Below are 25,749 nucleotides of genomic sequence, written 5' to 3' on the forward strand. Positions count from 1 at the left end.
AGAAAGAACATGAACCCATTTTTCCTGCTATCTTTTGTTTCTGACTGGAAAGTTATGCTAAAACCTAGGATTTCTCAATGATATTCTATGGGCAGCTCTCAGTTCTGCCTTGGGCAAGAAAAACATAATAGCATCAAAATGAGCTTGGAAAATCCCTCTCCGCAGAATTGAATTGTGACCCTAACCTTTTCTATATCTGTGAATATCACTGTGAACTGCCCGGAGAGCTTTGGCTATTGGGCAGAATAGAAATGTAATAAATAAAAATAATAAATAAATTAATATCACTGATTTCCTTACATGCCAGTCATAGCTGTGATTTCTATCATTGGGACCAAGCTCATTTCTCATTAGTAAATTGGGCAGAATATTGCCTTCACATTCTTTGCTCTCTCTTTTTTAAATAAAACCGTGGAATCCAGTCTTGAGCAGGCTCTGAAGTTGATGGGTCCTGGGCAACTGCCCCTTTTGGGCACTGGAAAAACAACCTTGAACAAAACCAGGATGTAAGGATCTAAAGTGGACTACAGCATTCTCCTTGCACCATATTTCATTGTATGCAATACCTGATAATGTGCAATTGTTTTCTATCCAGGCTTAAAATGAAAATGGCTATGTTTCTAAACATGTTTTGAAAATCCACATTAAACCAGTATTTTTATTTCTCTCTCTCTCTCTCTCTCTCTCTCTCTGTGTGTGTGTGTATTTAAAGTAGCCAAATAATTCTCTCTACTGGATGGTGAAGTGTAGGCTCTACTTTGCTCCAGCAGTATTAATAACTAAGTGCACTGCCATAAAGGTCTATTTATGTATTTTCAAAGAAGATCATGGATAATTATTTTAAATAACAATACAAATAATGACTAACCACGGTTCACTTTTCATTTTGCTTCTTTTAAAAATCTATTTTAACTTGTTTTATTCTGTTTTTATTTTATCTTGTACACCGCTCTGAAATTTTCAATGGGGAGCTGTATTTATTTATTGTAAATAAATAAATAAATAAATAAATAAAATGGGAAGTAAAGAGTTTTTTAAATCTATATTTTAATTTGTAGTATTTCCCTTCTTGTTCACCCACAGCCTACAGATACAGCCTTCCTTACATGCTATAGAAAACCTTATTTCTGTTACCTACTGAGAATTTTATTTCTATGAGGTGGAGTATTATTTCTTCAACTGTAGTCTTGAATATAAAATGGTAGAAAATCAATGTAAGCCAACTCTCTTCCCTTCAAGGATGGAGCACTCTGATACTTAATCACAGAAATGACATGAATGGACAAAAACAAAAACTAGCAGAACATGCATGCAACATTTTATTCTTTGTCTTTCAGAGCCATTATAAAGTCACAAAATGCTCAGAGTTCAACAGGAGCAGGGTCTGTGCACAAACACTATTGGATAAACTTATATCTGATGAAGTCAACTATAGTCCATGAAAGCTTATGTCATGATAAATGTGTTAAATCTTTAAGGTGCCACCAAACCTTTCGTCATTTTTGCTGACATAGACTAACACAGCTAATCCTCTGGAAATCATTTCTGTATTATTTTAATTTAGCAGTAATTCTAAATATAGAAAACCATATGCACTTCACCTCAAGCATCATTGGTCCAAGTGCATCTTTGTCAATGACACTCTGACCGGTAGATGACACATCAGCTTTCTGCACTTCATCTTCATTGGCTGCTGCTGCTTTTTCTGCACAGAAAAAAGGGAGGGGGAAAACACAGACTTACAGTATGAACTAAAGGACATAGCAGAGCTGTTTAAGAAGATTATGCTTGCCACTAATTATAGCAAAGAGGCATGGCAAGCTGAGTGGAGCTAGTCACACTGTCAGACCTATTCAGATGCAACAACCCTATTCTGGCTAGCACTTTAGGATCTGCAACAGAGGCCTTTCTCATATGACTGCCTTAAAGAACAGTTAGGTTGGCAGGTGTGAGGGAGGAGGCTTTCTTTTCAGTGGTCCCACATTTGTGGCCATATTTTCAGCTAGGGTCCATTAGGCATCATTACAGACCTTTAGAAAAAGCCTTAAAGACCTATTATTTTTGGTGGTTCTCTCATGAGATATGCTGATGGACTGCTGATGATTTCTAGCCATATTTATTGGACCTCTGTATATTTTGGGGGCAGATCAAAACCAGAAACCAACCATGAGCCAATGAAGTTGTTCCAAATTCATTATCATATTTTCCTTGTAGCCTACTCTAGTCAACACCCTCAAATTCTGAACCATTTGTAGTTTTGAGAATTTTGCAAAGTGAAGCATGTTACAGTAACACAGTCCAAATGTTCTTCGACACTGATTAACATGACGAGAAGATCAGTTCTCTTCAGGAAAGGGTACTGCTGAGTTGGTAGATAGGCACTCTTGGCTACCACTGTCACTTAGTCATCCTGGAGTATACCAGATTCACAGGCACACCCAGACAGCAAACTCAAGTATTCTGAAGGAGTGCACATGCATCCAAAACAGACTGTATACGTATTCTAGGATCAGGTGACTTCCCAACCACAGTTCTGAATGCTTGGTATGAATATAGATATAATCAAATCCTAGGAGGTCTTTTTGTAGCCATATTCAAAAAATCACTATGGCAGTTAGACAGCTTAGTGCCATATTGCACTTTGGATTATGGGGACTCTGTGGCGTCTGTTTGGTCTCACTATTGTCTCTTCTATTGTGCATATGGACAGAGACACAACATGGGCTGAAAACATACTACAAACATCTTACAAACCCATTCTTCATAGAAATTCCAGGTACAGTTGTACTTCGCAGTCTTAAAATTCGCTGTTCTGGTTTAACAGAGTGATCAAGACATAGTTGTAAAGCCTAAAACACTGAAATGCCAAAGACCTCTATTTATTACTATTTTGATAAGCTCTAAATAAAGAAGTTTTAAAACAAGTTATTTCTATGAAATGCAAACTACTGCTGTTTAAAAATAGATGTGAGATCTACATGCCATTTTAAGACTAACTGACAAATCAAAGCTTATTAAGGCTGTTTTTCTTGCATCAACAATTTACACTTCCTACATCTGTGGACAACCAGAAGTCCCACATTGATGATTACTGAATAGAAGTATAGCTCAACTCGCACTTGCATAACAGGTGCTGGTTAGGAAAAGGCAAAATGTTAATTATGAAACTTAAAATATACCACACAAGAACTATGACCTTTAGTATATTCCATCAAGTTTGAATGATTAAACCTACATCACTGAGATCAGAATAAATATACAACACAATCTCCTGTTATTGCACCACAAACCAAACCAACCTGTTTCCACATTTGATGGTTTACAAACTTTATAGTGTCTATAGAACAATTTTTGAACTGTCAAAAAGGATGGCAGAGAATGCATTCTCCATTACCCAAATTTCTAGTGCACCTTGATGTAAAGGTAAATGCTTGTGTGGAAAGTGGCAGCGTGATTCCAGAGTCAACCACAACAGTTGCCATGGACCACTTAGATCTGACTATTGTAACTGTACAGTGCTATGTTTACTTGCTTTTGATATCTAAGCCAGAATGCCATTCAGTTTCTTTTATTTTCTCATTCATATGAATTTTGTTTTAAAATTCAACCAAAATTTATTGTTAAATTAACAAAGTCAAAATAAAACTGAAAAATATAAAACAAAGAAATTAAAACTACCTGCAGGAGAATAAGTAAAATATTAAAACATATGAATGTATGTACACGTTTACAACATATACTTTAACACCCATCACACACCCTCGTACATTTCTGAACAGCAGCAGCAAATCTGGAAACTCTGTGACATTTTTTCTGTCTTGACAGGAGATGAAAACTATTTTAGCTAGCTCATTAGCAGTCAGAGTACTAAGTAGCAGGTTCTCAATAAATTTATTGCAACAAAAACGTAATTGTGTATATTTCTAATCATGCCAAGCTCATATTTATCTAAAAGGTCTTCTAGAGAGACTTTACAGTAGCATTCCTCAAAATACTATTTCAAAGCATAAAACTGGAGAGGAAGGTGCAAACTTTTGGAAAACCCAATCTGTCTGTGGACATGATGAAATAATAATAATAATAATAATAATAATAATAATAATAATAATTTTATTTGTTACCCGCATCTCCCTCTGGATCGAGGCGGGGTACAACACAAATGCAAACATCATATAACTAATTAAAACATTTAAAACTAATACATTATTAAAAGCAGCACATTATTAAAAGGCAAATTTAAAATTCAAGTGGGAATCTGGTCTATAAAACTGATGGTATAGTAATCTTTTTAGTCTTTTTTTAAAAGGTGCCACAAGACACTTGTTTTTACTGCAACAAACTAGCACGGCTTGGGAGGACCTTCAAGTTGTGAAGTCCTTGAACCATTTATTCTGTTGTCTAAACAAATGTAACATTTCACCAATTTGTCTCTGATTTATTCAGAAGGTTAGACACCCACAGAGGTATCCAGCAACTTAATAGCTTATTTCTGAAGACAGAGACACAGAGAACAGATGTATGATATGGCTGAAAGATGTCTCAGTTAAATAAGAAAAGTAGTCATAAACATATCCTGGTTTAGTGCTGTTATTGTGTACATCAAGTTAATTTCTTCCAGCCTGGGTGGAAGGAGAAAATGGTAACAACTACACTGAGATTGGTGCCATAGGAAATCCAGTTAACTTAGCCTAGTTACCAAGAACAGTATCTGAAACTGTGTCAGTCCTACAGACAACAGGGGGTGAAATAGGAATGGTAAGAGGCCCAGTTCATTTAAAACACACACACATAATATTGAGGTAAAGACACACCAGATGGTCAATGAGTGTAATGAAAGTATTTAAAAGTTATTCATGCTCTTTGTTAACTTTTAGAAAGCTTTTTTAAAAACTTTATTAGCGCAACATAAGCCTCTGATTATTGTGTCTTAGGGCCAAACTAAACATTTGCCCAATCATGCACAGCAGAGCTATGCTTGATTGGATTATTTGTTTAGTGTAAGTGGATGTGGCCTTGATTTGGATCGAGACTGTGGTACTTAGGGAGGGGGGGGGAAATAAAGCTTTCCCCTCTCCCGTTTTTGTCCAGGAATACCATCCCCTGTAGGTTTAAACACGCACACACACACACACCATTTGGAACCAATTAGTTACACTCAAGTAAGTAAGCCAATCATGCACAGCACTATTTCAATCAGCAGGGAAGTGTCAGTCATTCTACAAGATTCCATCCATTTTTCAAAAGACTACACACAATTATTAGCTACCTCTGCAATTTTAAGGCTCAGCAGGAAGGCTGTTCCATCCCCAGCCATGTTTATCTTTCAGAAAAAGAAAAGAAAGAACAGAGAAGCTACAGCTACATTTTACAACATACCTTTGCAGAGTAAAGGTGTCTTTAGAGCAACAGACACATTTGCTGCTAAAAACCAAGGTATTACAGGAAGAGATACATATCACCACAGAAAGGTTTCAGGAGGTAAAACAAGGGAGAATTATGCATCTGCACTGAACTAAAATTAGAAAAGCTGCCATATGGTTCTGTGAAGCCAGCAACACATTCTAATTCATTAGGAAGCATTCTGCCAACATAAAAACACAAGGCCCTTCCTGCACTCTCCAAATGTGTTTATCTTTTCAACATTAATGCACGATATATCATCAGCTTGCCGAAATCTCCTGCAGTGCATATTTAAAAAGCACAGCTGCACCATTTCCCAGCTTGTTTACTCACTGAGAGTGAAGATTTGCTTCACTCCCTTCCTAACATACGGACCTCTTGTCAGCAAATGAAAGCTTCTCATAATCTGTGGAGAGTGACAGCCCTATTAGCCAATCCCAAACTACCAACAATGCTAGCTGTCCCTTCCTTTTTCTACTCATTTGATGCCTGAGAAGAGAAAGCAGATTTAGTTTCACTTTTATCACTGGTGATGCTCAATTGTGTAAATTAGTTTAGTGCAGAAACAGATGAACCTAAAAGATGCCCAAAGAGCTGAAAATAGATTTATTCAGTCCAAAGCTGTGACTCTGTTCTTGTTGCAAACCCTATTGTATTTCCAGAATGTCTTACATGTTGTTGTGACATTTAGGTTCACTGCTTTCTCTCTTGAGATAGCAGAAGGCAACTTTTATATCAGAGATGCACCATAACAAACCTATACAACCCAAGGGAAATTAGGCATTGGAAAAGAGTTCACAGATGACTCACTACGCCATCATGGGTTAACATGTCATCTGAACCCAGTGAAATCAGGGTTTGCCAACTCAGGGTTTGCAAAGCCATTTTCAGTGCCGAGTTTCAAAGTGTGGTTAAGTTGGGGTCCCTGGGTAGCATCACTTATGGCTATTATTAGTTGAAAAATAATACTATGCCACGGTTAAATTTGAGAAGGGAAGGCAGAGAGGAAATACACAAGAGATATGTGTATGCACATGTACATTCATGAGGCTAGCTCCAAATTTTCAAGCCAGGGGTTACAGGGAACCAACTTTATGTTTGCACTGGGCCACCACAGTCCTAAGACTTGATGTCTGAAGAATTTTGAGAAATGAATATTGTTGTTCTTTAGTACTTGGCTTGATAAACATGATTCCAAAGCTAATTAAACATACTGGTTTTGGCTCAAGTTGAGCCAAAATAACAATACTAAACAATGGTGTTTAGTTTCCCATCAGTGGTATAGTTTTTAAAAGATGTCTTTCCTTGGACTTTTTACCATTCAAAGTTGAAGTCTGCTTCATGGTTAATTTGCTTAAAGACACATTTTGGTGTGCAAAGTACATACGGAGAACATTTGGAGGACTTATCCATGAAAGTATATCACATTTTAGAAATCTCAAATCAGGGCCACTTGTCACTCCAGCATAGATTTGTAATGGATTTTGACTCATTGAAAGAATACATGCTTTGATTGCAGAAGGTTCTATGGTGGGACATGTTTATTTGTTGTTCCTCTGGGTACCAAAATAAAATGTAAAATGAATCCAACCAAGATGAGTCTGGCTTTCAATATGCTGTTTTTCTACAATGGCACTTGACATATCTTATGAAATCAGAAATATCTCTCCTCTAAGGTGCACCAAAAATCTCTGCTATTCAGTTCCTAAGAAATGCTTCCAGAAACACATACTTCCATCTTCATACATGTTCATCAATCGTATCAGCCTATATAACTTCAAATGCTGGAGGTGATTGACTCTCCTTGAAATGGCTCAAAAATAAGTCACTACGATATAATCTACAGTTATGTTTTCTAGTTCAAACTGATACGGTACTATTTCCTAGCTTTAGTTACAACCTGAATGGCAAAATATTTTAGGTACAAACAGAAAATAAGCTGAATAGAAAAGTGCTCTTTCATCCAATTCCATAGGGTTCTTTATCACTTTTCCTTTGACAAGAATGCCTGAGTTGCTTTGAAAATGAACACTACATCATCAAATAGAAAGCTCGTTTAAACACTGGTGACTCGGTCCTGATGCTCAAATGACCAGTAGAAGCTCTGAGGTGTTAAGATTATGTCCCTTCTTCTTCAGCTTCACAGGAAGAATTCCTTTTACAAACAGCACAGAAACTTAAGGGGGGAAAGTCAGGCAACAATACTGTATGTAGCAGAGGCAACAGAAATAAACACAAGGGAGTCAAACTGATCAGAGTACATGGCAATTTTTGTCAGATAGTGAAAGGAAGGTCCCACAGATACTGCCTTCAAGTGTAGCACTAGCTGTGCAACAGGGAAGCACTGTCAGTGACAACTATGGTGAACACTTTTATTGCTCAAAGCCTACTACATGTTGAACAAAGGCAACAGATCATCCTTGCAAACAGAGATTAAGGAATGAATTGTCTACCCTTGCTAGTGTCTCCTCTGTTATCCTTCTAATCTTTACTTCCCTCTGCTGTCATCACAGCTCATGTGAGTCTGCATTTCAGGGTCCCACAGTCCTAATCACCAGTGCACAATCACTATGAAAGGCAGGAGCCACACCAAGCAAGATATAGCATAGAATCATAGAATAGTAGAGTTAGAAGGGGCCTATAAGGCCATCGAGTCCAACCATCGAGTCCAGCATTATGAAAGTTGTATGAAAGTGGTATATGGTATGTGTTAATGGGCCCCAACAGTTGTCAGTGCACTTCAATACCGCTATAAAGCAGTAGTGTGGCTCCTGCCTTTTATATACCGCTTCTGTACTGCTTTCATAGTGCAATATCCTGCTTGGTGTAGATTAGGCCCAAGTCTGGCAGAATAGTCATAAGCCCTATTCAGACATATGTCAGAACACTGAAAAAGCAGCATTCTGACTTGTGTGGAGAGCCTCCATGGCTACAGTTGCCTTCCCTCTTCAGACAGTTACTCTCTATGATTTGAGAGCAATGAAAAATAATGACACACACTGCCCTATTCAGGTACAGAACACATGAATAGGACCATAATGTTCCCTGAATGAGTGGTAAGATTTGAAAATACTTAATATCCCAATTGTGGTCTTCAAATCATGCCTTTCTGACACTGCAAAATTATAATGGCACACATACTTGTAATGAATGTACACACAGATAAAAAGAACAAGTCATCACAGGTAATGGAGATAAATGGGCAACTGATACCACTAAAGAACAAGTGACATAGATCTATCTGAAAGGAAGTATGCCAGAAGAATCTATATAAAATGGCATAATACAACTAGTTCAATAATATCAATAACTGACAAAAGAAACTGTGTCCAGGTTCAGATGATTGCAAGGTGATAAAAAAACCATGATGACTTCTTCCCCCACCACCCCTGCCCATTGTTTACATAACTATCCACCCTATAGTGCAAATTGGTTTGTCATCTGAACCTGGCCCATGGTGTGGCTGGAGGTGGCTTGTAAATGACAGGCAGGTGCACAGCACACACAAGGGTTGGGGGAGAAGGCATCATGGCTTCACCCCACCCCTCATAATCGTCTGAGCACCCCACCCCTCATAATCATCTGAGCAGTCTATATCTATCTACAGGGGTGGCCCTCCAGATGTTTTCTACTACAACTCCCATCAGCCCTAGCCAGAATAGTCAATGGTGAGGAATAATGGGAGTTGTAAGCCAAAACATCTGGAGGGCCACAATTTGCCCACTCCTGATCTAGATGTAGAGGAAGGATAGGCATTTTTTGTCCAAAGACCCAACTTGGTTTTCCATGCAACCCCCAGAACAGCCCCTAATACTAATGAAGCCCCTCCTACTGTTCTATACTTAGGCATGGTTTGGATGTAATGGGCCAACCATGGTCTGATCGTCAGGTCTTAACATTGAGTTGAAATACTTCTTCCTCCTCCCCTTTCCAATTCCCTCTCTGGCTTCCTGGTTATACCCAACTGGGCAAATTCTGATTTGTTCAAACTACATCTTATCTGTAAACCAGAACTAAAAAACATGGTTTGAAAAAAAAGCAAGAGACACCCAGTGCAGCTCTAGTATTTCCAATCTTCTAATCTTATTTAGACTGTTGGGAATGTTTTTAAATGCATCTTCCCCCTCTTCCATGGGCTTGGTTTAACCATAGAGCAGTGTTACATCTGCACTGGTGCCAACAATGTTAATGGTAACTTTCTTCTTTTAATTGAAGTGGTAGGTTGCAAACTCTGGTTATGAAGGAATCTGGTTAGCATCAATGTAGATGATGCTGGTTACAGAAAACAATAAAAGAGATGAAATTTGTGTGAAATGCAAGGGAGAGGTAAATAAGGGAGTAAATAAGGCATGTTCATGATCTCCTAACAGCCATTAGGACAGCAGGTATATCACCTATGCAATGGGCCAAATGCTCTGTCAAAGTAGCAGCTGAAAGCAGTAGGGGGGGAAACAATATCAAGATCTCTGTTTGCTGGTCATGTAAAAGGAAAAGCTCTTGGCTTGCATCTCAGTTCACATGGAAACAGGTCAATGGGTAGAGCCAAAGTTGGTCCTTTAGACCAGACAGTTCAAATATGCCCCCTGTTAAAAACTAGTTGATGATCAGTGATGCTGAGTGAAAGAGTGCATAGCATAGTGCATATGACATGTTGTTTGCAATTTAACACTAGTCGAAGAAACTCACTGCTGATGACTAAACCAAGTATGCTTCCCTCCCACATATATTTTGTGCTGGGTTTCAGTTGCAACAATAGCCTCTGAGAAGTTAAAGCCTTTTTAAACATTCATACAGACTACAGATGGCTTAGTGGGCTGTACTCTTATATGTAGCATCAAATAAAAATATTGCAACTTTGCACACAAATCCGTTTAAGTTGCACCATCAAAGAAAGATGGTTAATCAACAGTACTTGCTATTGGATTGCATATGGCCTTTAAAACATTTTCAGGCAACAAATCAACAGATCCCTTGAAAATGGAAACAAGATTCATTTATCATAAATCCTGAAACTGCTTCCAATGAAGGTTAAAAAAGCAAAAATACTGTTCAAGCAACCATCAAGACAATCTGTCTCCAGGTTATGTGACTCTACCAACATTAGCAAAGCCACATGTAATTTCACACTTACTAAGCTAGCCGTACAAATAAACAGCAACATTTCATTTTACCAGTGCCAGAAGAGAAACTAGCATTTTGCCTAGATGTGGCTTACATTGTTAGAAAACTAGTAACTCTTAAGGCAAGGGAGCTTGTAAAATCAAGCTAACTGGACATTTAACTCAGAAGCTTTGATGTACAGTGGAAGACACAAACCTTTTAAAGCAATTCTGTCTGCTGCAGGTACTGCCTAAATGGAGACAACAGCCCTTTTCTTTGAGGGTATGATTAAATAAGTCAACTGCTGCATTACTTTCTAGCATAATTTTCTCTGAATTATATCACTTAGAACTAAAACAAAAAAGCATGAAAGGAGAAAACAAAATGAACCCACACACCCATGCATTTAAAACAGAAGTTCTGAAGCGTTTTCATTCTTTTTCTCTTTTCATTGATGAGACAAATAAAGTCTTTTTTGTTCTTAAAAGGAGTACTATTTATTTGTCTCATCAATGAAATCCTAAAGTAATTTGTTTAAAGCAATTAATACAAGTTGCATGAAGTTTTATATGTGCACATTAAGCATCTGATTGAGCAGAATATAATAAAATGGACCAAAGTTCTCTATTTCTATAACACCAGGCTTAGTAACATGACGGCAATTTTTAACACTGCAATCCTAAACAAACTTGTTTGTAAAATCCACTGAACTCAATGATAGTTACTTCAGAGTAAACATGTTTAGGATTGCACTTAGTCATGCAAATGCTCCTGGAAATCACTAGGTGTCTTTAAATAGGAAAGGTTCACATGTCTATTTCTAAGAAAGACTAGTACTCCTAAGCCATTTCGGGTTCTCTGAATACCAGCCTCTTCCTCTGAAAAGTACACACACAAACCTTTCCTATTTTACATTTGAAGGTGGAGGAACTTCCCAGCTACTCAAGTAGTAGCCATAACTGAGCTCCTAAGAGAAGCTAACAAACGAATATTGAATATGGTTGTGGAGCTCAAGGATCTTTAAATTCAGTGAGATATAGATGCTGCACAGTCTTAGAAGGGAGAAAACAGGAAAGGAGGGAAAATAAATGCACTGGTAATTTATATTAGCATCAAACACTCAAGGTTACTTTCTTACAGTAGCATCCTCATCTTCATATAAGAATGAAATCTCTTGCTCTTCAAAAACCCAGCCACGACATTATTATGCAATGTTATGCAAAGGCCCATGACATCACAGAAACAATATGCAATGTTATGCAAAGGCCCATGACATCACAGAAACAATATGCAATGTTATGCAAAGGCCCATGACATCACAGAAACAATATGCAATGTTATGCAAAGGCACATGACATCACAGAATCAATATGCAATTTCACACCACCAAAATAAGTGATTCTCTACTCCTTGGACCTACAGAACGTCCTCTGAACACCTCAAGATAAAGCATTGGTGATATAAGAATATGCTAAAGGGAGTGGGGGTAATAAGACTAAAAGACTGCCAGAGTCCTCGAATGTTACTGCATTACACACTCCAGTTCACTTGTCTCTATGGTTCCCTTACATTTATTGCAATACAAAGCCAAAATTTTCTCAGATAGGATCTGGCAACCAAGGATGGTTCATAAAATACTTTTTAAGATCATCACAGGGAGCAAAAAGTGACCAAAATAATAATAATCAAGGATACAAAGGTCCATACTTGAACAACTTTGGCTTAGTTAACATACAATGCTAACCCATGGTTTATTTAAACCACGGTCTGTTGACCTAGCCAGGGTTTGTGTGGCAGATGTTCAAACAAACCAGCTCCTGGACTGTTTTCCTTCATCCTTTGCCCACTCCCTCCCTCTATCCCAACAGCTTTTGCAGCATTGCAATACTAGGATGTAAAGAGGCATCTTTTTTGTGTGTGACTGCTCTTGTGCACTCTTGTAGCATGGTGAAACAACCCAAAATCTGGATTCATACATAATAGCAATCCATGTTTTAAACAACCCATAGAACAACAAACCACATGTTCTCTTCGTGGTTAACAACTATAGTTAGCCCATCGTTCTTGGTTTGAACAAAACAAAACAAATTCAACAAACTATGTTTAATTAAATCATGGTTTGTCATGATTTCTAATCATGGTTTGTATGTGTGAACCAGGTTATTTTTAAAACTATTCAATTACTGCTCATCTTATTTTCTTTGTCAAATTGCTAAATGTCATTAACACAGTGGTCAAAATAAGCCTAGTGTATAAGCCTATTTTGAAAATGAAAGCTGGCAGTTGTGTTGTGACCATTAACAGCTAGATTGTTCATCACCATCTTGATAACCAGGCAGTACATTGCTGCATGTTTAACATGCTGATCACTGATCCTTGTCAGCAGACTTTGAACTATCAGAAAGCAATGGAGTCTGTTGCATTTAAAAAGGCCAGACTGACAGGTAAAGTTGTATTCACAGAAAACACAGATCAGTTTTTCAAATCCTGAATCAAAACAAAAGAATTAAACACAGCCACCTTAACATTAATTTTCCAGGCAAGAATTATATGCTACCACTATAGATACAACATCAGAGACTCTATTAAGTTACACAGGCATGTTTATGCTTAGTTAATTCACACTTTCTTCAAAGTATGTCACATGTACATTACAATAAAAATGGGAAAGACATACTTCTCTGAAAAGCATCAGAACTCCTAAAGCTAATAAATGTTCCACTCCAGTGGCACACAGAGCAGCTTGCATTGCCACAGTTAAAGCAACATCCTATTCGTAGAATGACAACACACCTAACTCAGAGGAAGGCAATCTCTAGATATTTTGGACTACAATTCCAATAATCCATGACTACTGGCCATGCTGGCTGCGGCCTATGGGTGTTGTAGACCAAAACATCTGGATGTACCAGGTTACCTGATTTAATAGCTAGAACTGTTGAGAAGTACCCCACTCCAACTCTACACACCCCATTCAAACGGGAAAGGATTTCAGTGCTTTTGGGGTCGTGGTGGTTATACTTCTTCAGCAGTTTGGGTGGATTCACTTTTAGCAGGTGGCCATGGTTGCAGCAGTTTTTTAAAAAATAAATAAAATAAAACCTCTTCTAAAGTGTTAACAGCAGAGCAGGCATGGTCTTTCCCCCCAAATACGCCAGATATACTGTTATTCTGGTGCATTCAGTGGCGAGAGGAAGGGAGGATGACAACTGCCACAAAAAATGGGTGTGTTCACTTTTTTGTGTGTGGTGGTCATAGTCACTATTCCCTACATCCTAGAATAACTCTACATCTGGGTATTTTAGGGAAAGCCCCCAAGTGCCCTAAGGATCCTAGCTACTGCTGCAAAAAATGGGAGTAAGAAATAATAAATATATATATAAGAGACCCTCTGTGACTGCTGTCATCCACAAAAGATACACTCACCCAAAAGTCTTTAAGATGTTTTACCACCTTTAATCACCTTCCCATATTTGGGTAGTAGAAAAGGAGCTGCTATCTGTGAGAGTCCACGCCACTACTACCAGCACAGAAATTTACTTGATGCTATGCATCATTCATTTCCTGGTGTGCTGGTTTATCTGCACAATGAGCAAAAATAAAAAAATCCTTCAGCAGATAAGAAAAAATTTCCAAGTCAGATTTTAAACTTGCACACCTATTTATGAGCAACTATAAAGCAGTGCATATTTGCAAGAACACCTGTGAAGTTATAAGCTTCTTTAAGACTTGCATCATAGGCAGGCCAATACCATGTTCAGGTCTAAGCTGGCATTATTTAAAATCAGATTGTAGTTTTAATATTTTTATGTTCTAACTACATATAAATATCTACCTTTGTATAGTTGAGTACACACAAGAAATTACTGGGAGATGGCAGGTTGAAGGGAAAATGTGCCTTCCAGATGTGTTAGACTACAACTCTCAGAATCCCCCAGGCAGCTAAGAGTTCTAGTCCAACACATCTGGATGGTGCCAGGTTGGGGAAGGCTTGCATTATTCTTTTGGGGGTGCTTATTTCTTTGGATATTCCTTGAAGGAAGCAGAATTTCCCTGGAACTCAATTTGTACTCTTGTGATTAATTTTGCAGTGAACAGAAGTCCCAATCCCTTTGGTGAAGTGTCTCTGAGCCCAAATCCATGCTTTCCCATCACTTCTGAGGTGAAGAGTGCATTAAGCCTTCCCTTTGTCCCTGAAGCAAGCTTTGACTAGAGGAAATTGGTCTTCAGGGAAGCAACAGGTAAGAGTAGTCTTGGGCCATAGCTAGATGGGGCGATATCCCGGGGATTGCTCCGGGATCGTCCCTGTGCGTCCCTCCCTTTCCCCAGCCCTACAGTTGTAGCCCACTTTTTCCACGGTTTTGGGATAATCCCAAGACTGGAATGTGTGGGAGGGCATCGCGGTTTGTCTTGGCTCCTCGCGGTTACTTGCGAGGAGCTGGGAACCGTGCATAGGGCGCAGAGCTCCTGAGGCGGTGGGGTGGGGAGAGCAGGGAAATTATGATTATTATTTTTAAAAAAACTACCTTTCAGTGCACGAGCGCTCGTGTACTCTTTCTCTTTTTAAAATAAAAACAAAATGGTGGGCGCAATGTCCTACTCCTCAGAGGTCGTCACAGGCCACGTGTGAACAGAGGGGGAGATCTCATGATAACAATATCGCGAGATCTTCACCCCTCCATCGCGCTAGACTCGTAGGTCTAGGTGAGGCCTTGTAGAGAGCTTTCATAAGGGCTCCCAAGGGCTGTACTGGCCAGTGACTCCAGGGAACAGTCAACAGTAAGAGGACCCTGGGGAGAATCTAGAGTTGTTCCACCTAGAAGTTCATTTTGTTGGATAAGGAAAGAGAGAGAGAAAGTGGTAAACATTAAAGTCTATTTTTCAAGGCTAGGAAACAGAGGTCAGCCTCTACAGTTTCTCAAGCACATGTTGGCAGAGAACAAAGAGACAAAGGAAAAGGGAATTTGTCCCATAGCCACAAGCTCCCTGAAAGGAAACTCAAACTGAATCTTGATATGAATCTCCTGGGAAATTGCACACCCTAGGGGGAAAGGCAGCTAGTTTTAATGACTGTTAAAATCTCATATTAAAGTCTCATACTCACATATAGTAAGGGGAAAACCTTCAGGATTGGGAAAGGATAATTAATCTATATCCTAAAAGTCCCTAGAGACAACAAAAGACAGGGGCTATGAAAAACCAGTCAGAAATGTGACTCCACTGATCACGTCATTGCAGTTCTGACTAGCTGCCACTTGGATGCCATTTTTTAAACATCATCCTTTTGTTGGCTACATGATCATCATTACTGAAGAAGGGGTCCTATCTCAAGCTTCGACTGGGTGGACTGCAGAGGCAAGCACCTCTGATGCAGTAGGACATTTTCCATACATCTGACAGGCCTTATATTTTATTATTTATTTATTTATTACATTTTTATACCGCCCAATAGCCGAAGCTCTCTGTGTTATTACAAGGCAAAGGAGGGGGGGGGAGAAATAATAGAAGATGGAATGGCTATTAGTGGAGGAGACCTATCTCCACATAAGTATACGTTTTAAAATTCACACCCAGCTACTTACACCATTCTCTTCCTCACCCAGACTTTGTATTCAAGTCTTTTCCTAATAAATGTCTAATATTGAATTTTATTGTCACAACACACTGAGCTAACATTTTCTGTAAGGACAAGATCTTAAAATCACTTCAGTGTTGTTAGAGTCAATTCTGAACCAATCATTGCATATGTGAAATACAGAAAGTATTTGTCCTAACATATACTAGATTGTGCTTCCATTCAATTTCACCTAGTTTGAAGATATTCCTCTGGACTTCTATTTTCTGCAAAATTGGCCACCTGACATGTCACTTGGTTCAGAATTTTATGAAGTAAAAAGCACTAATTACAACACTGATACTTGTGGCATCCCAGAGTTTACACTTCTATATAGTTTCAGTCATCTGAAGAGCTGTTATCTATTTAGCCCAGGTTGTTAAATTCCAATTTTTGCTGGCACCATAGAAAAACCAATTTTCACCCAATCAACCCACATAAAATCTACCTCATAGACTGCTTTCTGCTTGTTATTAGATCATAGAAGACTAAATAATTCCAGAAATTCGCTGTTGCTTATAGATTAATTGTAGCACACATTTTTATGGACTAGTACCTAGTTAGCAGGAATTTTGTAAACCGCCCAGAGAGCTTTGGCTATGGGGCGGTATATAAATGTAATAAATAAATAAATAAATAAAACTTTATATATAAAGTTTTTATATATAAAAACACACACAGAGATAGAAAAAGAAAAGGCTCCTAAAAAGTGAGGCCAAAAGTATTTGATATGCAAGAGATAGCAGATTGGTGACATCTGTAAGCAGAGCAACACATTCAACATAGTGATTCACTGTCACTGTGATAACACTATCTATCTATTAATACTAATTAGCACAAGACAGCTACACAGATAGTGTTATCACAGTGATTGCTGTTGTGAAGGGGGTCACCATTCTTATTTTGTACACATTTTGGCTCTGAATAAAAGTGTCACAGACCTATCCACTTCAAATATCTAGCTCACAAAAACATATGCCCACAATAAATCTGTTAGTCTTTAAGGTGTCACAAGAGCTCTGAACAGAGGCCTTGAAACCTACCGCAATTCAAGATGTTATGTTACTATTTGGAATCCAAGGATATTTTAGTAAAAGTATTTATACTTTTTTATAGTGAATTGTAAAGAAAGCTTTAATATCCCACACTTAAAAACCTTTTCTTTATTCTAAACTAGGCTATATTATGCAACCCAGTAATGATGGCTGAGGCATTCTGGGAAATGGATTTTTTTCTGTCTAAACATGCATAGGATTGCACCCTAAAGGACTCCTTCTAAGCTTTGAAGCTTAATTTCATTTAATGAAAAATACAGGGAATGGTGCATTTGTGTTCTAAACATTTTAATTTGATATCAACAATTCAACACTGTAAGCTGGAAAAAAATGTTTAAACAAAACGATCCTATCAATAAATTAAAGTATGTGATACCAAGATAACTGAAGCTGCATCTCAGCTCTGCGGGGCAGAAAGGGCATGTTCAAATATTAAGGCATTTAAGGGCATTTTCCTTACCTTGTTCTTTTATTTGACGAATCTGCTTCACAGTTTCTTTCAAGATTGCACATTTGTCAGGTTTGAAGTTAAAGTTGTCAATATCATTAAAATTAGCAAAAATCAGCTCTGCAAGCTCTTCTATGTACTTATTCTCTTGCTCACGATTACGCTTTTCAGTGCTTCTTTTAGGACTGGAAGAAATGTTTAAAAATGAAACTTTTGAAAATCAACAGGTCAAAGTGGAAAATATAATTTTCAATCAAAATGGTAAATGTAGAAGATCAATCACACTCATTTCTCTAATGCAAATATTTATTTTATAGCACATCTATAAATATGGAAAAAATGAACAACACTCATACTATTCAGAGTTTACCTCTTAAACTCACTGGTGGGTTTTAAAGGTATTTGGTAAGTAGATCTTAATGCATGGAATAATATATAACATCACTGTAAACTGATCCAGTTTGGTTTTCTACCTATCCACTTGACAGGATTAATGTCACTTGTGGTGTCCCAAAAGAAAAGAAAAGATATTTCACTTCACCACCTCAGGAATGCACAAAAATCTATCTCAATTAGGTGACAGAAAGCAGTTCTCAAAGTGTTAATTTCTGAATCTACTACTTTACGAAAAGAGTTCTGAGCTGTATATTCAAATTTATTTGTACAGAGAATGAGATGCTATTACATGGTGTTTGGAGAGCATTTAAGCCACAACATCCAAAGCCACATTTCAACTGCAAATTGGGAGTTTCAAAACAAATCAAAAGCACCTAGTGTGAAAGTGCATTTAAACTCTTTGTTTTCATAGATTGTTCGCCAGGGCTGTGGTTGAGCCAGTGTGGTGCAGTAGCTAAAGTGTTGGACTGGGAGTCAGGCGATCCGGGTTCTAGTCCCTACTCGGCCATGAAAACCCACTGGGTGACTTTGGGCCAGTCACAGACTCTCAGCCCAACCCACCTCACAGAGTTGTTGTTGTGAGGATAAAATGGAGAGGAGGAGGAGAATTATGTACACCGCCTTGGGTTCCTTGGAGGAAAAAGGATGGGATATAAATGAAATAACAAATAAATAAATATCACTCAAGCACAGAACTTAGTATAATATGCACACTTCAGCATCCTGAGAATCTTACCTTTGCTTTAAAAACAAACAAACAAAAATATTTCTAGCCCTCATAGTTGCAAACAACTGAAGGGTTTGTAGCAGGAAATGCAAGGTAAAATCTCAGAAGTTGTGGTGAGGCTCAATCTGATTTCTAATAGCTGAGGGATGAGGCTTCAGTGGTCAAAATGGATTTTTCAAATTCCTCAAGAACAGCAATCATTATGCAAACTAAAGGCAACCTTCCTGCTTCAGATGTCACAGGGAGATAGAGCTGTGTGTCATCAGCATACTGGTGGCAATTGGCTCCAAATCCCCTAATGATCACTCCCAATTGCTTCATATAGATATTAAACAACACTGGAGACAAGATGGTACCTTGTGGAACCCCATAGCTCAATTGCCAGGGTGGCTGAGGAATGGTCGCCCAATGGTCACCCACTCTGAAATTTCTTTTCAGTTAGGGATGAAAACTGAACTAAGGGATTTAACCAAAAGGTTCACTAAAAGGTGGGTTCTGATATAAAATTTGAAGGAAGAGATAGATGTACTGAGAGAGCACCCTAAAGAAATTCCTACCCAATCCAAACCTGGCAATCATTTACATTTTCTGCCTCCCAAAAGAAAATTTTGCTGAGACACAAACAAGTCTACTCCAACATCCACTTCTTTAACTATTAATGACAAAATTACAGATTTTGTAGGCAGTTTATATATTGACTGGTGGTGTAATTATGTAAGTATTATGGGCATTCACAACATTGATCTTTATATGCAAAGATCTATGACAGTTATCCATTGTATTGCACTGCAAAAATGTGCAACTCTGACTGTGTGGTTTCTAACGATCTTCATGGTGAGATACCCCCTCCCTTTTTTTAAGTGACATCTGAAAAATATTTAAGATGTGTGTTTAGGAAGTAATCCTTTGAAAAATCACTGGACAATGGATTGAACAAAGAATTCAGGCACTTTGGTTTTTTGTTTCTTTTAAAAATAACTTCATATAGCTTGGCAAATTTTATAAAACTTCAAAGGCCAAACCCTCCAATTGAAGATTTAATTGAAGATGTTCACTCAACACTCCCCCCTCCAAAATAAAACTCAATGAATAAACTGTATTGTGAGTTGGAACTACAATAGTAGTAAACAAATAGTTGTACAACAGCACTCATTACAATGACAACTTAATAATGCACCCAGCTACATATGACATATTTTCCCCTATAAATCCTTATAAATTGTTTTAGCTCCTTTGGTTCTATGAAACATTTTGACTAACCTGGGTCCAAGTTGATCAGGACATTCCTTGCGTTTTCTTGACTCTGCCCGGGCTGGGTCAGAGGAATTTTCACCAATCCCACTCATCTTAAACACATATCAGCAACTGAAAGGGAGAGAGAATAATAGTGGTCAAAGTTACAGAAAGATACTTGAAAAACATGAATGTTGTGTGGTTAAAATCTGCTCGCTGCAGTGCTAAATCATGATGCAAAATCTGGCTGAAATCAATCAAATGGTATTGTAGCAGTATATCTTTAAACATATAGATCCTGTTCAGAGGACACACTAAGACACTGTGGTTAAACATTTTGAGCTAAACATTATGGCTTGGCATATCGTGTTAACCATTACTTAGCATATTCTTGTGAACCATTCCTAGCCATAGTGGATACATAACCATAGTTTAAACATGCTCACAAACCATTTGCTGCAAAAGAGTTAGTGGCCTAACCATGGCTTAGCATGTTGTCTGAACAGGGTCTTTGATCTGCTGCATTTTTGGTTCAAGGTGGTGGTTCAAATTTTCACTATGCCTAAAAGACAGAATAGAGATAGAACAAATCCTAAATGTTTCATAAAAATCAGATGTTTGGTATAGGGTAAATTTGTACAGGTACAATTGCTGGGGAACTTGGGCAGAAGGGTGCTATTGCACTCATGTCCTAGTTGTGAATTTCCTGTGGGTAGTTGGTTGGCCACTGTATGAACAGGATGCTGGACTAGACGGACCCTTTGTCTGATCCAGCATGGTTCTTATGTTCTTATTTACCGATATGGTACTTGCATCTTCGTGAAGATTAAAAAATTGGAAAAACAACTCAAGAGAAAAGGATTATCCCTATACTCAAGTGCTGCTTGTTTTAATTTAATTGGGAGAGAACAGACATGGGAGATCATGTTCCTGGATTTCCTATGACACATCCAGTTTGAACTCAATCACTTCATGGCTTTCAAGGACCTCTGGAATTTCTGTCCCAATCTTTATCTTTCATTACCGGAGCTTCCTCCCACCCCTCAGGTGGAACATTTGATAAAGCTGTTTTTTGTGTGCATGCATGCACGCACGCACGCACGCACAAACACACACACACACACACACACCATAGACCATTTGCTACTTTATTTTGCCAGTTTCTTAGTAGCTGTCCTTGAAAAACATCCTCTCTATCAGCATGCCTACACCACATGGCTGTTGTAAAGCTGGAATATGAGCAACTAAGAAACATGGAGAGGAAGATACAAGAATACATAGATAAGTCAATTACAAGCATAACTGAAGTCCCAGCTTATTGAATGTGCAATTATCATGTTGCATCTTAAACTAGTCTCTCACAATCTGGTTGTGTTCCAAATGTGTTGGGCTGCCATTCCCATCACCTCCAGCCAACACAGCCATTAATTGCTTGGGATGATAGGAATTGTAGTTCAACAAATCTGGAGGGCACCAGGTTGGGGAATGCTGACTTAGCCCATCCTTAGGTTTAGTTTAGTAACACTAAATCTATCTAACAGAACTAGTAAATACAATGAAAATGAAATTAAAATATATGTTTTAAAATATATGTTCTGATTACCCCTGACTATGAGCGTACAACCCAAATAAGAAAAGTCTTACAAAACAACTTCCAGACAACATTAAAATTCAAACTGTGGCAAGTCTCCATGAGAAGCAAGTACCACACTTGTGGCTCAACTACCAAGAATGCTTATAAGCACCATTATGGTATAGACACAGGGCACTGATGATATACTTGCTGTTTGACTTACTGGCTGACTGCAAAGATAACTAAAGAAAACATGGAACAAGCTACTCTGTGAAGTATATATATATAAGGGAGAGAGAGAGGTGTTAAATTAAAGATTTGCATTCTTCAATAGAACCTTGGTATTCCACAATGCCTTTGCACTATATTAAGGTATGCTAAGTTTAAAAAAGAATTTTAATGTGCAAAGTCCAAATTCCTCTTGGAAAAATAGCTATTCTGCCTGTTAATTCTGAGAACACATTTTAGCATAAGACCAAGGTCACAATGTCATTGTCTTTTTATTCATCCATATAAACATATATCATGCTCAAAGAAGTTTATGTATTTATTTTAAAAATGACAGAAGTAGCAGTAATAAATACTAGATATAAATCAAGCCAGCTGCCTTTAGAAAAAACTGTGTGGAAGAAGCAACCCTGTCCTCCTGACCTAGACATTGTTATCTGCTCTGTTCTGGGCTTTCTTTAGAATAGAGAGAAGGGTGCTTCCAGGGAGGGATTTCTCTCTGCCTCACTTCCAAGACCAAGACAGTCAAAACCTGAGTAGACATCAGGCACAGGATGAAGGCGTTTCCTCCTCTGTTATAGGGGGGGAGATGTACATATTGAAGCCCAAACCTGCTGAGAAAGTAAACAACTTTATTCAAGCATGTCTGCAAGCTATTTTGCAAGCATGCTTGAGATTTGGTTGTTATTGAAAAGCATAAAAATATTTTAAAATAAATAAAGATCAATATCCAACTACTGAAAGTCAATCATACATGCACATACATATATATATACACACACCACCAGAGATCCTGATAAAAATCATTCTTTCTCCATATGATGATTTATGGGGAGGAAGAGATCATTGGGGAGGGGGAAATAGGGTGGTGATGGCAGGGTCAAGACACCTGTGGGGTCTGCAGTTAAGAATAAGAATTACACATAACTGGATTAATTTTAGACATGAAAATAGCAGGGAGTTCAGATAACATGCTTAGTTAATGTATTCACCCCACAGTCCAGTTTACACCAATACTTCCATTGCCGTTTTGACTTTATTTGAGCTGTCTATAGATTTGGTTACAATCCTATGTAAATTTATGAAATCAGTGGTATCTACTTCTGAGGAAATATGTATAGAATTGGGTTGTGCAAGCCAGGAAATCACACCTCAATCATGAACTCTCTAGGAGGCTTCAGGAAATCTTTGTTTGGAGGATTTCAGTTTTTTGTTGATCTAGGACATGATGAAGTTTTCAAGCACATCTCAATAGGGTACTTCTTTAAACTTGGTATCTGCTTTATATCCAATAAAAATAATCAGTCAAGTTTATTAGCTAAAAATGTATAAAGATATTATTTAATAACATCTAGAATGGCATGAAGTATATAATCATTACAGATGTGTGTTGAATTCAGAAATAATGGGGAGATGTTAACAGACACCTCAGAAAAAATAATAATTTAGGGAAGTACTTCAGTGGTGCTTAATAGGTCACAGAAGTTTTCCCTATCCCCATGTGACCCAACAGTAAGCCTTTAATTTCTTTCAGTAAATCTTTTTCTCCAAGGGGTTAAAATGGAAACCGCACACACACACACACACACTCAAACACACACACAAAGTTATCTGAGTAAATTCTCAGGATGTAATTACTGTTTTACTACAATCTAGTTTCTACCAGATATTGGGTAAAAAGCCAGAGCCAGAAAACTGTTTCCATGCTCTCTTTCTTATCAGTAACAAAACAATAGTTTCCACTTTCATTGTGACAGCATACCCTTATTCACATCCTCTAAAAGAATAGTATAAGAGAGGCTTAAACCTGAGTATGTAGTATAAGCACTGATAATCTTGCAGATGATCTTACATTTTTAAAGTGCAGAAACTTAAACATAAAAATGCAAGGAAACAAATGACTGTCAAAGAATGCACACAACTACAAGCAGAATGGATACATGGAACAAACGTTCTACTACTTCCTCGTCTTATTTCCCCCAGATGCTAGAAGCTTGTAACAAAAAACCGAAAACACTAGTGCTTGCAATTTTCAAACTTAATTTCCTGACTTCACATTCAGAGTTCATATGGTCAGTCAAAACGGCATCAATATACTGTAATTTTTTGCTAGATGGTCCTCCACAAGTCCTGATTCAAAGACAATAGCACCATATCCAGTCCACATTGGGAGGCCATTGGACTTGTTGCAGGGTGTTTGCTTGCTGTTTGGAAGAGGTGACTGTGTGGAGGGGGGGGGAGTATCAATAGACACTAAGTACTATATAGTACAACCAAGTATGCTGCGACAAAAGCAAGGAAGATTGGATTATCTAGCAGTAGCCTAAAAATCTTTTTATTCCTACTGCAGAGTATTTGCTACAACACCCCTTACCTGTATCCCAACCTTAACCATTCTAAACCACTCTTGATGATTTATTGGAATGGACTAGAAATGTTGCGTAGTTAAGAGATTAGGAGGAACCAAGATATAATGGTCAGCATCAAAGGCAGGTGGCAGATCTCACTCAATATGTAGTGTTCCACTGCAACACATAAAAGTAAAATTGAGATCACAGGAGTTTATATATGGAATGAATATGGCATAATCAAGGAAAACCTCAGAAGTCATGTTCACGTCCTATTTTTCCAGTTGCAGAATTCATATAGCTGAAGACTTATTGTGGTTTCATTTTTAATAACTTTCTTGCATGATCCATTTTACAACTAGCCAATAAGGTTTTTGAATCTAATTTTAAACCCTTCAGAGCAAATCTTTGGACAGTGCAGACAGCTGTGGCATGGAGAGGGAGAAAGTCCTGTTGCACTAGTAGATATCCAGTAGCATGACATTGGATTTAACCTCTTGACTTCAATTTCAGTACCTTAATAACAAGAGTTTCCTTTCTATATTTAAATATGATACATTATTAGATTTCATTTCCATAAATATTGGAATATGTAATGGCTACTGTTCAAGTTAGTGACAAAACCAGAAGTAATCAGTATGTTGGGTCTGTACAGGACAAGCACACCCAATTCTCTGGCTTATCTCTCTCTCAATGGCTTAGTTTGAGAGTTGGTGATATGAAGGAGAGGACTTTAGGAAATTGTTGTGTGGAAACACAAGCACAGAGCTTCAGCAATTGGGTGGTACAGATATATAATAAATAAATAAATAAATAAATAAATAAATAAATAAATAAATATAAAAATACAATGTAAATTAATCAGATCTGGTTCTGACCATGCTTTTATAAGAATTATGAAATTGTTGTTTCATATCTATCGCTACAACTGTACTATACTGAAGGCACTTGTGACTTTTTTAAAAAAAGTTTCAAATGTCTTCATGTCTTGCTTGTGGGCTTCCCATAGCTTGTGGTAGCTGTGGGAAATGGGTAGAAGAACTGCATGATATGGAAGATGCATGGCTGATGCTAGAAGTAGTAGCCTCCCTTTTCTCTCCTGGAAAATATAATAAAATAAAACATAGCACATAATTTCATCGCATTGAGAATTTCCTCACCTCCATAAGAGGCAGCCAACGAATCAGAGAGGGGGTGGGGAAATTCTCAACACAATGATATCATATCACATGTTTTCTTTTACTAGACATTACCAGAAAAGAGAGAGCAGGGGGAGGATACATGAAGCTGCTATAACCACACGTTCTATAACTATACATTCTCTGTATGTATAGTTCTGCCCTCAACTGCTCTATTTCATACACAGCTGCATACCAAGTTTTTATATTTGTAGAGTTAGAAAAAAAACACTAAATAAATAAATCCATCCAAAATAAGCCATTGTGTTATGGTCAAGTGAAGAACACATCGTTAATCAAATAAAAACTCCAACTGCCACATTGCTAAAGCTTCATAGAAAATAAGAAAATTGCATTTACTAAATGTTCCCTCATCTGGATCAGAATTGTGCAAATCATACACACCACAACCAATTCCTTTCTATCATCTGTTTTAACAGAAAACGTAT

The 25,749-nt window shown here is 37.8% G+C and overlaps 1 protein-coding gene across 6 annotated transcripts in view; it reads right to left on the bottom strand.

The window, feature by feature from the left end:
• The window catches only part of NCOA2 (nuclear receptor coactivator 2), a 150,560-nt gene that overhangs the window by 45,209 nt on the left and 79,602 nt on the right, over positions 1 to 25,749 (bottom strand). For all 6 annotated transcript variants that reach the window (XM_063130827.1, XM_063130826.1, XM_063130828.1 and 3 more), the window contains 3 exons: positions 20,001 to 20,105; positions 17,630 to 17,802; positions 1,602 to 1,705 (listed from right to left, as the gene is read on the bottom strand). In XM_063130827.1, coding sequence (XP_062986897.1) covers positions 1,602 to 1,705; positions 17,630 to 17,802; positions 20,001 to 20,086 — 363 coding nt within the window. In that variant the 5' untranslated portion in view covers positions 20,087 to 20,105. The remainder of the gene's footprint in view (positions 1 to 1,601; positions 1,706 to 17,629; positions 17,803 to 20,000; positions 20,106 to 25,749) is intronic.

The sequence above is a fragment of the Elgaria multicarinata genome, chromosome 7 (genome assembly GCF_023053635.1).
Source record: "Elgaria multicarinata webbii isolate HBS135686 ecotype San Diego chromosome 7, rElgMul1.1.pri, whole genome shotgun sequence".
Lineage (NCBI taxonomy): Eukaryota > Metazoa > Chordata > Lepidosauria > Squamata > Anguidae > Elgaria > Elgaria multicarinata.